General features: G+C 37.1%; 1 protein-coding gene across 3 annotated transcripts; it reads right to left on the bottom strand.

The window, feature by feature from the left end:
• Positions 1 to 7,139: 7,139 nt before the first annotated feature.
• On the bottom strand, positions 7,140 to 15,865 carry LOC143437323 (vomeronasal type-2 receptor 116-like). Of its 3 annotated transcripts, none has more exons than XM_076922131.1 (6): positions 15,660 to 15,865; positions 12,779 to 13,061; positions 11,562 to 12,365; positions 10,317 to 10,541; positions 9,030 to 9,153; positions 7,140 to 8,044 (listed from the first exon to the last, which is right to left on the bottom strand). In XM_076922131.1, exons 1-6 carry the CDS (start codon positions 15,863 to 15,865, stop codon positions 7,140 to 7,142), a joined length of 2,547 nt encoding a protein of 848 aa, XP_076778246.1. The 3 variants fall into 3 exon arrangements, with proteins under 3 accessions (XP_076778246.1, XP_076778247.1, XP_076778248.1); XM_076922132.1 differs by having other exon boundaries at positions 7,140 to 8,041; XM_076922133.1 differs by lacking the exons at positions 9,030 to 9,153; positions 10,317 to 10,541 and having other exon boundaries at positions 8,024 to 8,044.
• Positions 15,866 to 17,709: the final 1,844 nt, after the last annotated feature.

Genomic DNA, 17,709 nt, shown 5'->3' with positions numbered 1-17,709 from the left:
TGGCACGCTCCACAATTCCTTGTGCCTGAGGATTGTATGGTAGGCTAGTCACGTGGCGTACACCAAGTTGTATACAAAATTGATAGAATGCTTTTGAAGTATATGCTGGCCCATTATCAGTTTTCAACTGAATGGGTTTTCCCCAAGCAGCCCATGCCTCCAAACAATGAGTTATGACATGGGACACCTTTTCTCCTGTAAGAGGGGTAGCATGAATAACTCCAGAACATGTATCAACGGAGATATGGAGAAATTTCTGTTTCCCAAAAACATTATAATGTGTGACATCCATTTGCCAAACATGAAGAAGTTGTAAACCTCTAGGGTTAACTCCTATAAGTGAGGGAGGTCTAAATTCCGCACAGGAGGCACATTTAAGAACAATATCTCGTGCCTCAGCACGCGTTGGCTGGAACTTCAACCTCAAGGTATTAGCTGGAACATAATACAGCTTATGAAATTCAATTGCATTTTCTAAGGATGAGCTTACCCAATATAATTCTTTAGTAGCATTATCAGCAATTGCATTTGCATAAGACATGGGTCCAGGGAGCAAGGTATGTGTCCTCATATGCTGAATAAAAAATGAATACTTTCTATTCCTGATATATTTTTGAATACTCTTAAAGACCTCTACAACAGTGTTTCTAGGATGAATAAAATCAGTTACTTCAAGTTGTCTAACAGCTGTGACAACATAATGTGAATCTGAAATAATATTGATAGGTTCAGAAAATTTCTATAACACCACAGCTACAATGACACATTCTACTAATTGCGGTGATGTATAGCTAAACTTAATCTGAGTAGGAACTTTATTAACCACATAACTACCAATGCCTGTTTTTGACCCATCTGTATAAATATCTAGGACTCCTGCAATAGGCATACTTTTGGTCACTTTAGGAAAAATAAAGGCATTATTAAGAGTAAACTGTAACAAAGGATGTTTGGGATAATGATTATATCTCCTGGAAATGAACACCTCAAAATTGCCCATGCATCTTGTGAGGCACACAACATTTGAATTTGATGCGTGGTATAAGGGCATACAATCGTATCAGGGTATCGCCCAAAATGTGTTACAGCTAGTTGAAGTCCCTTCAAAGCCAACTCAGCTACAGCAGTAGGATAATATTCAAGTATCTTCCCAGGAGAATTGTGTGGATGGATCCATAACAATGGTCCCTGTTGCCAAAGCACAGCGGTAGGCTGTTGTGGGGAAGAAATAATGCATAATTGGAAAGATAATTCAGGATTAATCCTGTCTAACTGAGCCAATTGTATAACGGATTCTACTTTATCCAATATCTTTGATGCTTCAGGAGTTAATTCTCTTGATGAGGTGATATTAGAGTCCCCCTCCAATATCTTAAATAGGGGTTGAAGCTCAGTTGTAGTCAGCTTTAGATAAGGGCGAATCCAATAAATATCCCCTAACAATTTTTGAAAATCATTTAAGGTTTTCAACATATCTCTCCTAATAGTTATTTTTTGTGGTCTCACATAATCAGGAGTAATCACTGCTCCCAGACATTTTCCTACCTCTCCTTCTTGAACCTTTTCAGGAGCTATGACTAAACCTTTCTTTCGTAAGGCAGTAATTAACATGGCAAATGCTTGTCTTAAAATTTCTCCATTGTTGGCACACAAAAGTATGTCATCCATGTAATGACAAATTCTAAGTTTTGGAAACTGTTTTCTTACTGGTTCAATGGCTGATGAAACATATATTTGACACATAGTGGGGCTGTTTGCCATGCCCTGTGGCAAGACCTTCCACTGATATCTTTGATCTGGTTCTTCATGATTAATACTGGGAAGTGTAAAGGCAAACCTGATTTTATCTTCAGGATGTAGGGGTATAGAAAAGAAACAATCTTTAATATCCACTATAATAATTTCCCAATGCGTAGGTAAGGCAGCTAACAATGGGAGTCCCTTCTGGATTGATCCCAACAACTTCATTTGATTATTAATAGCTCTAAGATCATGCAGCAGCCGCCACTTGCCTGATTTTTTCTTAATAACAAATATGGGCGTATTCCATGGGGACCGGGAAATCTCTAAATGTCCTAATTGTAGTTGCTCTTGGACTAAGGATTTCGCTGCTTCTAATTTTTCAGAGGTTAACGGCCACTGAGGAACCCATACAGGTTCCTCTGACAACCAAGGTATAGGCAAGGCATCCTCAATGGCCCCTAGGAAAAACTCAGTCCTATCTTGTCTTGTTTTTCTACAGCATTGATTGATTCTGTTCTGCCCTGTAACGTCTTTCCCAACTTTCTTCCTGAAACGCACCCCATGTTCTTAATCATATCTTGACTCTGTACAGAATAATTATTGGTAAGTCTAAAATCCACTTGTTTAAGAATATCTCTTCCCCATAAATTAATAGGTAGTGGTAGGACATAAGGAATCACGGTTCCTTGTTGGCCTTCAGAATCCTCCCAACACAATGTTTTTGCACTAATATCAGGGGTAGATTCATAGCCCAGACCTTGTAAGGTTCGAGAGGAATGATTAACAGGCCAAGCCTTTGGCCACCAAGTGGTGGATATAATGGTAGTGTCTGCTCCTGTATCTAGAAGTCCTGTAAAGGATTTGCCTTGTATTTTAAGTTCTAAGGTGGGCCTTTTATCTAGATCTAAGGAAATAAAAACATTTTGACCTCTGGATGAACCAAATCCCTGTTCTCCTCTAACTACATTTTTGCTAGGGAATAAAGAATGGAGGCTGGGAAGAATCAAAAGTTGCGCAATTCTATCACCAGGGCTTATAGAACTAATTCCCCTTGGCAAAGAGCACATGATTTTTACTTGGCCAGTAAAGTCTTGATCTATAACTCCAGGGTGAACAACTAATCCTTTTAAGATTGTTGATGATCTCCCTAACACCAATCCTACTGTATCATTAGGCAGAGGGCCTGAAAAATCAGAGGGTATGGGTTGACACCCCATGATAGGTGTTAATACTGCTCTAGTGGTGGCACAGAGGTCCAATCCCGCAGAGCCTAGCATGGCTCTCTTGGCTGACTCTTCTTTTGTTGCAGCGAGGACTGGTTCTGTACTTCCTTTATTGCCCCATACATTTATGGGCCCTGGGGATGTGGGCCCAGCTGCCCGTTTTTTGGCTGAGAAGTGAATGGTCGGCCTTTGACTGATCTACATTCATTTACCCAATGTTTCCCTTTATTACATCTAGAGCACATTCCAGGCTGTTTAGGGCTAGCCTGGCCACTAGGGTTAGAAGCTCTGCATTGTCTCCGTATATGTCCCATTCTCCCACATTTAAAGCATTTAATATTAGAGGCTCTTTGCACTGTTAAAACAGCAACCGATAATCCGGCATTGGATAAGGGTCCTCCTATCTCCCTACAAGCTTTCATCCAGGCATTCAATCCTTTTCCTTTCCAAAGTGTAATAGCATTTCTACATTCTTGAGTACATTGTTCAAAAATGAGTTGTTCTATGAGAGGCATAGCCATCTCAGGATCTCCAAAAACTCTCCCTGCTGCTTCTATCATTCTAGCCACAAAGTCTGAAAATAGCTCATTGCCCCCTTGGATAATCTTGGTCAGGTTCCCTGTAACCTGGCCTTTATTAGGCAAACTTTTCCACGCCTTTACAGCTGCTTTATTGATCTGCTCATATACCTCTATAGGGTACGTGGTCTGATTAACTGTCCACTATCCCTGTCCCATAAGCATGTCAAAATTCCATTGTGGATGTCCCTGGATAGTATTTTGTCTTGCCTGTAAGGCACAATGTTCATGAAAAATAGACTTCCAATCCAGATACTGTCCCATGGTTAAACAGGCCTTAACTGTATTATACCAATCTTCTGGTGTCATGGCATTGGCTGTAAGTCTGTCAATTAGGGCTTGAGTAAAGGAGGCATTAACTCCATAAGTCTGTACCGACTCAGCCAAGGCCTTTAATTGCTTCAAATCCAATGGAGAGTGGTGTCTAGCCTGATTGGCATCCTCCCAGACAGGGAAGGCTGCTCTTATCCTTTTAATCTCCTTGGCAGTAATAAGAGAATTTAATGATATCTTTTTTAGTTTCTCTTTTGATCCTCTCTTTTTTATTTTAGCTATCTCCTTTATCGGTGGGGCAGATGGAATATACCCTGGTGCATAAGGCGGATCCCACCCATATCTCTCGGACTCATATCGAGCCGCCTCCTCTTCTAGTTCCCTCTGCTCCTCCGAATTGAAAGGCTCAGGGGAACTCCCCTCCAATGAGGAAGCTAATGATATGTCCTCCTCCTCCTCCGCCGAGGACGTCTCCTCTGAAGATGAGGAAGAGGACGAATCTATTCTCAAGTTACTAAATTCACTCAAAACAGGATATAATAATTTTACATGTTTTTTCACTTTATTATGAGGATCCCTTTTTGGGGTATCCTCCTTTTCTCTGCTTGCGGTCGACCGCCCTATCTGCTGAGAGTTCTGGAACCTTAAGACTTTAACGTCCCTTGTAACAACCGGTTCCTTCTCACAGCAGTTTCCAATTTTCTGTTTCTTATTCTTATTAGCGCTCTCTCCCTTTTCTGCTTCTGATAGGCTATCTTGTTGTTCCACCAAAACTTTCTGTATCTCTTTCACTTTTTCTTGGCAATTAGCGTCTTCTATGCAAGCTCTAACCATTTTATATATTTGCCATGTCCTTGGTCTTAACTTCCCTTTTTCCTTTTCACTAATCAAGTCAGCTCCGAGTTTATCCCAGGTGTCCTTAGATAAGGATCCGGTGGTAGTAATAAACCACGGAGCAACTCGATCCACTTCCTTTAAAAAATTAATCAAAACCCTCCCTGGAATCTTCAAACCACTTTCCTGCAGCAATGCCTGCATCACTGCGAGAAGCGGCTTTATTTGCTGTTTCCCCATGCTTCCTTTATCTACAGGAGTGGGCAAACTAGCACAGTTATCTACCTGTGACTTACAGTTCCTATAAACACAGGGGGGGTGGAAGGGGGTAAGTGCACTCTTTCCCCTCTTGATAATCATTAAGACACAAACAACAAGCAAGGACTATCGCCACCCAAACAGAAAGAGCAATGGTAAGCCAAACAAGATCCACCATACCTTGCAGAAAAGCGTCTAGACTCTCCACGCTGCCAGTTCTGAATCCTCTGCAAGCTTACAGGGTCCTTCGTACTGGTCAAAACTCCGAGACGTTCGGCTTCAACCCCGGGTTTCTGCACCAAATGTAGCGCGCAGCCTCGCCGATAAGGAGCACGCCACACTTCAGGATTCTTCTGACAGCATTTATTAAACAGCTCTCTTAATAGTGAGGTGGAGGAAGGACCCCTAGCTCAGAAAGCCCGCTGCTTAAATAGAGCTTTGTGAGACGTGCAGATCCCTCATTGGCTCAAATCTTTCATCCAATTGTCATACTCTGTTTTCGCGCCACACGCAGGCGCATTCTCAAGTAAAGCTTCCGTGAAGAACCAGGAAGCAGAAGCCTGCGCCATCTTTTAATGGCAAATACGGCTCCTCACAGGAGCCAAAGTATGGATCAGAGACTGATGGAAACACTTTCAGAGGCTGCCTCACCTAGGGCTCAATCCCATATACAGACACAAACCCCAGACACTATTGGGGATGCCAAAAGGTGCTTGTGACAGGAGCCTAATATGGCTCTCTCTTGAGAGGCTCTTTCAGAGCCTGGAAAATACAGAGGCAGATGCTCACAGCCAACCATTGGACTGGGCATGGGGTCTCCAATGGAAGAGTCAAAGAAAAGACTGAAGGAGGTGAAGGGGTTTGCATCCCATAGGAAGAACAACAATATCAATCAACCAGACCACCCAGAGCTCCCAGAAATTAAACCAGCAACCAAAAGAGTACACATGTAGTATCCCATGACTCCAGCTGTATATGTAGCAGAGGATGGCCTTGTTAGACATCAACTGGAAGAGAGGCCCTTGGTCCTGTGAAGGCTTGATGCTTCAGTGTAGGGGATGCGAAATCAGGAAGGCAGAGAGAGTGGGTGGGCAGGTGAGGAAGCACTCTCATAGAAGCAGGAGGAGGGAAAATTGGATAGGGAATTTCTGGAGGGGAAGCCATAAAATGTGATAACTATTGAAATGTAAATAAATATAATATTCAATAAAAAAGGAAAAAAAGATTTAATACCTCTTATTCTAAAAAATTCATAATGAGACCCTTCATCTAGTATGCATTATATGTCCACAGAACTCACTGATCTTATTTTGATAAAGGTATTGTGTACGATATTATTTTCACTACTGATATTTCTCACCCAATGAAACATGTTCATTTCATGTTTAAATGGAATGTTTTCATAAAAGTACAAGAGTCTTATACTGCAGACACAATCCGAACCCCATATTCCTTTTCATATACTGTACACTTCTTAATATGTTACCTGATATTTTTAACATATTCATGATACATTGTAAAGTTACTTTAAAAGACTGCTCCTCTGTGATGGCCATCAACAATATGCAATGTTGCCATTATGCTCCACACACTTCTAAAACTCTTGTTTCTCTTTTTAAATTGGTTCTTTTTATTGCATCAGTAATTCATAATCTATAATATTCCAAATCATTAATGAGATAATTTACCATTTTGCTAATGTCTTAGTTTCTGTTGCTGTAACAAAACACCATGGTCAAAAGGAACATATGAAAACTGTATTGATTTCCTTGTGTACCTTTGTCACAGTTAATTGAATGACACCAAGACAAGAACATGGATGCAGGAGCCCAGTTAGAGTCTATGCAACTATGCTCATTACTGCTGTCATGTCCATGCTGTCTCAAATCCTCTTATAATTCCCAGAACAACATGCCTGGAGGTGGCACTGTTCACAAACCATTGGGTCACCTTATATTAATCATTAATTAAGAGCATTGCTTACACATACATGTCAAAAGGATGGCAGCTATGCCTCAGTTGAGATTACCTATACTCAAAGTTGAGGTTTGTGTAGTCATGAATGAAACCATTTTTCACCAAGCCTTAGTCTTAGGTATTTCATTAGGCAGTGCTATCCTGCTGTGATAGTATATTATTTAAAATTTTTGTATGACTTAGTAGTACTTTTGTTAAGACAAAGCAGGAAGATATGTTGAGTACCATCTAACATTTTAAAACTAATGAAGTTTCAATGATGAAACTTATCTTTGTACTTCTGAAGGGAATTTAAATCTTGTCTCAATAAAATAACATAACACTTTGGGATGAAAATACACCCTAGCAACCCAGCACTAGAAGCCAAGATGGAGAAGACCTCCACAACTAACATGACCTTTCCCCTGGTGCTGTGGTAGACAGGGAGGAAGGTGATCCAGACACTGCAGAACACCAGCATGCTGAAAGTTAGGAACTTGGCTTCATTGAATCTGTCAGGAAGGTTCCTAGCCAAGAAAGCCACAGTGAAGCTCCCCAGAGCCAAGAAACCCAAGTATCCCAGGACAAAGTGGAAAGCAATGACAGAGCCTTTGTTGCAAATAATGACAGTCTTCCCATGTTCAGATTGTATATCTCTGTCAATAAAGGGAGGAGATGTTACCAACCAGGTTCCACAGAGAACAAGTTGGATTAGGGTACACATGGGGATGACCAACTTAGGTGCTGCTGTTATAATCCCTCTCATCCTTCTCCCAGGGGTAGTGAGCTTGAAAGCCAGGACCACAGTTATTGTTTTGGCCAACACGGTAGAAATAGCCACTGTGAAAAACACTCCAAATGTGGTTTGCTGCAGGATGCAGGTGGCCTGGTTGGGATGTCCAATGAAGAGCAATGAACAAAGAAAACAGAAGATGAGGGAGATGAGCAGGATGTAGCTGAGAATGCGGTTATTGGCCTTCACAATAGGAGTATCCTTGTGCTTCACAAAAATGATGAGTACTAGAATTGTGATGGCCGACAAGCACAGGGCCATGCAGGCTAGAGCCATCCCCACTGGATCTTCATAAGCCAGAAAGGACACAGCTCTTTGGAGGCAGTGGGTTTGCTCTAAGTTGGCATACTTATCATCTGGACACCTCACACACTGTTCCATATCTGCTAGTGAACAATAAACCATTATAAGATATCATAATTATGTAGGCAATAATTGTGTATTTGTATTAGTCATAGAATATATCAAAACATAATTTGGTTTTGAGCATCTATTTCATTCCTTATTGCCATAGGGACACTGACTTATGATTGCTGTCTATTAACATAGGCTTGGTGATGGTACAAAACACCATCATAGGAAATGGAACATAAAAACATTATTTATGAAAAAAAACAAGGAAAACTATGATGATGAATAATATGCATCATCTCAGATTATGACATTCCTCAAACCATAAATTCACTATTCACAGACAAGAGTAGTGTGCAGACATAGGTATTGATGCCAGTTCATGAAACACATTATGTACTTTGTTTGCTTTGAGAGTTGTTCCCTTTGTCTATATCTACCCATAGGCACCAGAGCACACAATTCTTCATGCAAATACTGCTTGCATGAAGTAATATTTTCATTCTAGAAACTGTATGCCTCACTGACAAATGCATGTCCCTGTCATTGTGGTAAGATCTCTTTCTTCCCAACTACACATTTAAAGCTATAAGGCATGAAGATTATGGATATTTACATTCATCCCTCTTTCCTTAGCTAGGCTGGGATTGATGATAAGTGCTATCCCCTCTCTTGCTGCATTCTTGAAATCTTCACTTTTGTTTTAATCCTTTGATGAGACATGCTTAATCTTTTAAGCCATCTAAGCTCTTAAAATATATTTCATTAAACAATTACCGTTACCATGAGCATCTGTTCTTAATATAAAATCAGTAACCATCATATTGTGAAAGAAATGTGCTGTTTGTAGAATATATTGCAGATTATTTGCTAAGTTCAAAAGAAGTTGATATTATTTAACTGATTATGTTCTAAACACGAGAGTTTAGGTCTTCAGTTTCCATCTAGGCCATATCATATTTCTAGTCTGGAATGAGAATGTTTTGAATTCAGCATTTTTTTCTGCATGCAAGCATGTACCTGTTTCATTGGAAACCTCGTTTTCTGGGCACTGGACACAGTCAAAGCAGCAGTCTGCTGTTTCTTTCTGATGAATTTTCCCGAATCCAGCAGTACATGGTACACTACACCTGGAGGGTGGAACCTGAGGCAACATATATGTAGTGTTGTGTGTGTGTGTGTGTGTGTGTGTGTGTGTGTGTGTGTGTGTGTGTGTGTGCGTGTGTGTGTGTAGTTCATGTATACATCATATGTATAATGACCGATAGATTGCTATGTGGGACATTAAAAGATATGGCTATAAATACTCCCCTGATAACCAGCATTACTTAAATATTTCAGGGACATTTTTATTTTGTATTACCCTGAAATGCACTGAAAGTCACAGTACGTTTATATAACATGTAATATTATTTATGCAACATTCAGTTTGTAGCAATTTAAAATTTTTCCTTCCTAAACTGATTAATCAAAAAGGAATGTTTATTCGGCATCAGTTTCTCTATAATTATTTATAAATAAAAAAATAAGAGCACTGAGTTGTATGGTAAATCAAGAACAAGTTGTTTGGTGAGTATGAACAAAATGTGTTATATAAGACACTCATAAAATTAATGAAGTTTTCCTAAGTTTAAAAGAAAACGTTGAGCCCCCTATCCCACCGACCCCCTACTTCTATGAGGGAGCTCCCCTACCACCCACCCACTCCTGCCTCATCACCTTGTCCTTTCCCTATGCTGGGGCACCAGGCCTCCAAAGGAACAAGGGCCTCCCCTCCTACTGATGCCCGAGAGAGGAATCCACCACAGAATAGGGGAAACCAGGAATGCTAATGATATTTAAAATGTAAATAAATAAAATAACTAATAAAAAGATATAAATTTTAAAAACCTTGAATCTGGAGAAAGATTTCTGTTAATAAATATGTGCTGTACTTAATTAAACTATAAATATGTTCATACAGGATCAAAAAATTCTGTGATTTTCATATAGTTACAAAATTTTAATTATATATATGTATATATACATATATATTTGTACATATATAATACTATATGTTTAGTAAATATATTCCTGTGTCATGTCATTGAATAGGCATGTGGGTGCAACTGAACATGGAATCCAGAGGCCTTTGATCCCTTTGACCAGATTTACATGAAGTTGAGAGTTATCAAATTTTGGTGATTGGAACTGAGGATGGTCCTTTGTAAAAGTAGAAATTGGTCTTAACCACAGAGCTATTACTTCAGTGCCTCATACTTTAAAATTTAGATATCCTGAAAACAATAAAAACTGTGGTATACCCACTGATGTTCCTCCTGTGGCCCACTCCAAGTCTTCAGATATGTGAAGTTGTTGACTGTGTGGGAAACAAGGGAAATAGCTTCCTATTTTCACTTTGAATCCAAAGCCTTGTGGAAAATTCCAAATGATGAAAATGTCATACTCTTCACACTGATTTTCTCTGTGGTTCATGCTCACCAGTTCTCCAACAGGGTTAGTAAATACCCTGGTTTTCAACAAGGAAGCCACCTAAATGAGGTGAATTATTAGATAATTACATATGCATATCAATAAAGAAAATGCCATATTGAGAATTTCCTCTAATTTTATAAAGACTTTCAGAAAAGACAGCTGTATTAAAATAATCTTGTGTAGTAAAATAAAATATACCTTATTGATAATTAAAATTAATATACTGAATACTAATGTTCGATAATAAAATGTGCTAGAAAAATTATTACCAAATATCAAGTAACATGGTGTGTTTGTGTATGTGTTTCTGTGTGTGTATGTAGTGTGCACGTTTGTCAAAAATACTTTGTAAAAAATGGATGCCATGTATGTGCAAATGAAGGCGAAGTCTGAATGTCTGCAAGTTGTGAAAATTAAGGATGATTCTGGGTCTTTCATATATATACATTATGCATGTACAAAAAAACACAAACTTAATAAAATGTGCAGTCTTAGTCATTTATGGTTTTATAAATAATTGTTAAGTTAAATGAATAACTATTAATCCCAGATCATGTACCTGTTCTTTTTTGTTTGTTTGTTTGTTTTGTTTTGAGACAGGGTTTCTCTGTGTAGCCCTGGCTGTCCTGGAACTCACTCTGTAGAACAGGCTGGCACTCGAACTCAGAAATCAGCCTGCCTCTGCCAATCGAGTGCTGGGATTAAAGGTGTGAGCCACCACTGCTCAGCTCATGTACTTATTTTTGAGAAATTATTCTTTAGAAAAATATTCTAACCTACTCATCACTTAAGGCTTTTAGATAAAACTGTTGGCTCCTATTTTAAATTTTGAATTCATTTGGTGAAATGTTGAGACACGTTTTCACAAAACTCCCTGATATTCAAAAAATGTATTGTTTCCATTTAAATCATCCTTGTGTATGATATTTATCCATTTAAAGATTCATTATGGTGTTTTGCAGTGTAGAAATCTTTCCACAGAGAGAATAATCTCTAACAAATGAACAATTGTTTCTCAGGGTCCATTTAAAGATCACATTGATTTATCTAAACATAATAATATATAAGAAATTTTACCTGCAGACAGTCGGTGAATAATCCCTTGGATTTTGCCATTTTCTGAGACTCTACTTGTTGAAGAACGAGTTCATGGTAGGTGTAGGCCACAGCATAAATTGCGTTATACAAATTATAACCTTCATTACTCAGGACCATGTCATATTTGTGCAGTGTTGTCCATTCCAATGTGTTGATGAATGTAAAAGGAACCATTTTATTGCTGTTCTTAGAGATTGAACAATTAAAATAATTCCACCCCAGGACAGAGTCAGAAATGCTTACGGGGTATTTCTCAGTGTTTATTGTTTGCATAAAATTCCTAAGTTTAGCAGTCTCACCTTTGTGGTGTGCAAAAGTGACAGTCCCATGGAAGAAATCAAGGGTGAAATCTTTTTTATTTGTGATAACATCCCATTGTGAGGTTGTGATCCAGATTCTCTGAACACCTAAATATCCCCATCGTCTAAAGCTGATTTCTAAAGTAGAGTTCATGTCACCATAAATGATAACAACCCTTGCTGTTGATGTCATAATTTGTTCATCATATACCTTAGCCCTTGTCATGTATAAGTGCGTGTTTTCTGGGATCACATTCACAAAAGCTAAACAGATCCCTTTCCTTTGCATTTCTTCTCTCATGTCTGAGAGAAACTGAATACCCTGGTCTTCATCTGAGATGACCAGTCCAATCCAAGTCCATCTAAAATGAAGCATTAAGGAGACCATGCTATGGAACAAATGTGTGTCCTTGGTGGCTACCTGATGGACATAGGGCAACTGGTCATTGTCACTCAGGTTAGGATTAAATGGTCCAAAGAAAACCTAAAGGATGCAGAAGAGAAAATGAAACATCCACATGAGAAATATGATAGTTAGGATATTTGGACTTACACACAGGTAATGTTACTCACCTTCAGAACTCCTGTTAAGGATAATAAGAATATATATATATATTTCTATTAGATTCTAGACTATTTCTGACAAGTCTGAATGTTCTATAAAACAGTTTTCTCTGTTTGCTTAGATATGATTTTTAAGTCTTTATCACATATATATATGTATATATACAATATATAATATATACACTATGTATATACACATATATACACACATACAATATGTGTGTGTATGTGTGTAGCAGCACACACATAAGTGCATGCTCTCCAAGCTTTGTTGTAGGCACATGCAAATGAAATTTAAAAGTTGTTAACTATTCCAGTGTTATGCCTTCTTACCGTTGGTATCCTAGAATTAAGTGCTAGTCTTAAGGATGATTTCCACGATGGTCCTAAAATGTCTACACCACACATTGGCTCTATTCCACATATATAATTCATAAAACGCAATCTACTGTTTTGTTCTGAATATAATTCATCCAGAAGTCCCAATGAATCTTCACATATGCCAACAACGATGTCGAAATACAAAGTCATGTTGGGTAAAAGATAAGGATTCTTGTTGATCTCCTCAGTAGCAAAAATCATTACCAGAAGAAACTCGTATTTTCTTTCTTGTATTCTAGAACAAGGCATAATAATGATTAAGGGAGATGTCTGAAACATAAAATTTAAATTGCAATACAGTTTGTAATATGAGACATGCTAAATTTCTGTCTCAATTTCTTGAATAAGTTTCATAAATTAGAAGTCTTTAGAGCACCATACAATTTAAGAATGCATAGATGTAGGGCACTATGATATGATAAATTGTGTATTCGTGAAAACTGATAAATATTATTTTTATCTCTGTCATCTTTGAACTAGATTCTTGTCCTATTGAGCAAGACTATTATAAAGTAACTTTAGAGTTGTAATTCCACAGATAAATAAATAAATAAGCATGGCTTAAACCACACATAAAAGATATAACACATTCTCCTTAAAATTTTTCTTATTTAAATGCAATTTATACATCAAACATATTAATATTGAATATTTTGAAAATCAGGTAATATATCAAAAAATTTGTTCAACTTTTATATTCATATCCTTTTATAACCTAAAAATATTATTAATGAATATTTAATGATATCCAAAACTGAGAATTCTATATCTAACATTGAGTACTAAATTGTTTCAAGACATACAAAATATTTTTGGAGAATTTAGTAAAGGAGCATAAAATATTAAAAAGGAACCATTAAAATTATATTCAAAAGCCCTTATATGATATAGTGTCAGAGTATTCAAAACACATTATATATCTGTGTACATTGTCTAACAATCAGTTTACTTAAAATGATTATCAGTGTTTGTAGGAAAGAAATTATTTTACCCATAAGAATACTTTACAGATTTCAAAATAGCAAAAACTCTTTGTAGTAAACATTTTAAAATGTTAGTTTCATGCACAGTGAAAAAAATTATCAATAATATTTCCATGATGTTTGTAGAACATGACGTTAATATTTTCAACTGTTAATATTCAACAAACAATAATTATTTTAAGACATATTTCATATAAATTAATTTATCCATTTCAAAATATACAATATGATACAATATACCACATAACCAGAATATTAACCTTTACGCTCTTTTACACGTCAATTTAATGTTACCTTTTAGTGTGTTGTTACTATGTCAATTTCATTAAAAAGGTATCAGATTTCTCTTAACACCCCAGTCTTTGAAATTCTTTGAAAACCTTTAAGTGATATCTGAACACAGAAATCTTCTCTCCGTATGAAATGTGTTCACCTGGCCCAGGACAGTTGGCAGATTATCTACTACGATTAGCAATTACCTCTCGACAGAAGTAAAAATGAAAAACATCCTCTTTTGATGAAATTTGCATTTTCAACTGGAGTGTGTGGAGCTAAGTTTTTCTTTTGAAATCTGAAAAGTGCATTGGCTCAGTTCATATATGTATAATTATGAACCTAATTATGGCTTATGAAAGTGTCACCAATGAGAATTTCCACTATTTTTCTACTGAGGTGTAGGATAAAACAGAATACATCAGAAATGAAGTTCCTACTGACCTAAATGAAAAGTTTAATAATGTGAAGCCACCATCACTGTCAAAGTGCACACAGTGTACTGTGGCTAACAATTGGGAAACATATTCTTTAAATCCCAAAGACATCAACATTGAATAAGAGATGAGATGAAGATTCAAAGACAGAAAACTACAGGAAAACTCAGTCACAAAATAGTAGTCCCAGTCATACAGGCTACCTAAAATGTGAGTGATTTCAACACTTCTTCCCTCATGATCATCAGGCACAAATGATAACATCTCACACTTGCGATCTCAAAACTATGTAGCCACATTAAGAACAGGATCTTATCCACAAGAAATTCATTTATTCTCCTAGATCTTCACTGTTATATTAATATAATTAATAGATATATTGACCATCTACCTGATACTGATAATAAGACTAATATGTGACTGGATATTTGCATAATTGGACCAAAAGATTATTCTGGTAACAGAATGTGAAGACTGGCAGTCTTTATCCACATTAAGTGTCAACTCCAGAATGGGAGGAGGGACACATTTAAGGACTATTTTAAGAAGCAAAGTATGTATGTAATGTTATATTGAATTATATCACAAGTTATATCACCATTATATATATATATATATATATATATATATATATATATATATATAAAGTTATTCATGTACTCATGTATAGTAGATTTACACATTCACAAATACTTCAATGTCTAAATGTATGTCCAAATTTTGGAGACCAAAATTTGATAACCTTTTTATGAAGGCATTTAGATGCCTGCTCATACAAGAATCAATGGCAGACAATAGAATATAGGCAGTGTTGGAGTCTCGTCATAGTTTGCTCTTCCCAAAGATGAGAACTGTGAATTCAAGGTAGATGAAGAGACATCTTTCAAGACAAGATGTGCACAAACACTCAACAGAATCTAGTCTCTCTCATTGTCCAGCATTGTGAATTGGAGCCCAGCATAGTAAAGATAAACTAAACTGTGACACATTTCAAAGTATTAAAATAGTCAGTGATGTAATAATTTTCAGTAGTTCCTAAAGTAACAGGGGGGAGAACAGGACAGAACCCTACAGTTTGTTTATACTGTTAAATATTTCTAATTCATGACATTGAAGATGGAAACATAGTTAATGACTTACCTAAAAGGAATAAGTTGATTATACAAATCGTCTTCAATAGCTTTCTCCCATACCGAGAGTGAAAAACCACAGTCACTTCTCAAATGCCCATCATTATCTTCACTATTCTTTATCCTCCAAAAGCAACTGAGTTCAGTCAAACAGCACAAGATGAGAGAAAACTTCAGGAGCAAAAAGGAAATAGTGAAACCACGCAGCGTCTTCATGTTTGCTAGGATCTAAGCCAGAGCAGTTGCTTAATCTGTTTCTTATGCAGACAAACATCACACACACACACACACACACACACACACACACACACACACACACATTTACAACTATGTGTCTGTTTTTAAGGCTACTGCTGTTTGGAGATCTACTAAATTATATTCAAAAAATCCTTTCTAGTCATCTTATGTCATGTTCCCTGGATACATTGGGAAAATTATTGCCTCAAGCTCTACATCTGAGATCTGAAAACTTTTGATCAAAACATTGTTGAAAACATGTTGTGAAGATCATGTTCTCCATCCTCAGGTGCCATGATTTCATTCATATCCATGGCATAAATATTTTCAGAAAGTATCTTCTCCTGGACAACTGGGACCAGACCATGTGTCAACAGCCATATGTATGAACACAATGGATCTTATCAGAACTTCCATAGTAAGACAAACGTTGAGAAGGTCATAAGTGTTCCTTAACATTTAGACATTGAGTTTAATCATGGGACATTATATCTTCCATTGTCTACTGTAGGGAAGGGCACTCTCACATGCAACATTGAGGCAGGAGTTGACCATTCTCTCTGTTGTTCATATACTATTGTATGCTAGTCATGTTCACAAAATCTCCTCAAAATCATGTAATTCCTGTCATCTCTAGAATATGTCATCATGCTGAAACCAATAATGACTTGAATTATTGAATAATTATATTGAATAATTGAATAATTAATGAATAATTATAATTATTCATCACCCATCCTGTCCAGTATCAGTACCTGCAAAGACATTCACTGAGTTATAATGCTGATATCTTGCTTGATAATCAGTTTCTGACAGTCAGTGTCATTTGATGAAACATTTCTTTGGTTGATGTTTGTTAACACTTCATTAAAAAATTTGAGAACAATTTCATACATTTTATTCAAAGGAATGAAAGAAATTAGATGTCATTTATGAGAAAGAATTTTATTGCTAATGTTAGTATATACCATATAGTTTTTATTCTTGTCTAGTTGGTATTTGTTTTGCTACAGTCCTGTCTTGGATTACATTGCAACAACACAGATGTACGTCTCTCATGCTCATGTATGTAACTTGGTTAGATTACAATTAGTGACACAGATGGAACATTGAATTGATGTGTTTTTTTGAATTTCCTTATATTTTTGCCCATAATATCCACATTGAATTAAGTGGAGTCTTTAACTCCATTTTTGTAATTGTTAGTGTGTCACTGGCTTATAGTAAAATCTTGCTATGGAGTTTATTGTGCTATCTTAGTTACTATGAATGAGAATTTGTTTCATACTGTGGTTGAATTATGAATTTGTCAGTTTAAATATTTTAGTACATTTGTAGACAGACCTATAGATTGTATAAATTGAGTGTCTTGTTGTGATATTCTATACTTTTTGTATACTGAGTGGTAATGCTGTGTCAAAAGAACTGGAAATGTGGATGGAGGCTGACTCTACACACCATTGTGCTCAGTTCAATACTTGGCTGCAAGTATTTGCATATGTATTGGGAAGGGTCTGGTAGAGCCTCTCAAGAGACAGATAGATAAGGCCCCTGTCAGCAAGCACTTCTTGTCATCAGCTATAGTGTCTGGGTTTGCTGGCTGCATATGGAATGGATCCCCCAGGTGGGAAATTCTCTGGATTTACCTTAGACAGGAGCAATTATGAGTTAATATTATTGAGATGAGTGTGGGGCCCCATGCCTTAACCAGGTGCAGAGCCTATCCTTGGTCTCTATAGGTTTTTTGTCCCCCTTTTTTTTTGGTTATTTCTGCTAACGTCATCCCCACTGTGTCCTGGAATCCTCTTTCTTTCCTGGCATCT

Source organism: Arvicanthis niloticus, chromosome Y (assembly GCF_011762505.2).
Source record: "Arvicanthis niloticus isolate mArvNil1 chromosome Y, mArvNil1.pat.X, whole genome shotgun sequence".
In the NCBI taxonomy this organism is placed as follows: Eukaryota; Metazoa; Chordata; class Mammalia; order Rodentia; family Muridae; genus Arvicanthis; species Arvicanthis niloticus.
This window is presented reverse-complemented; position numbering and strand designations above follow the sequence as displayed.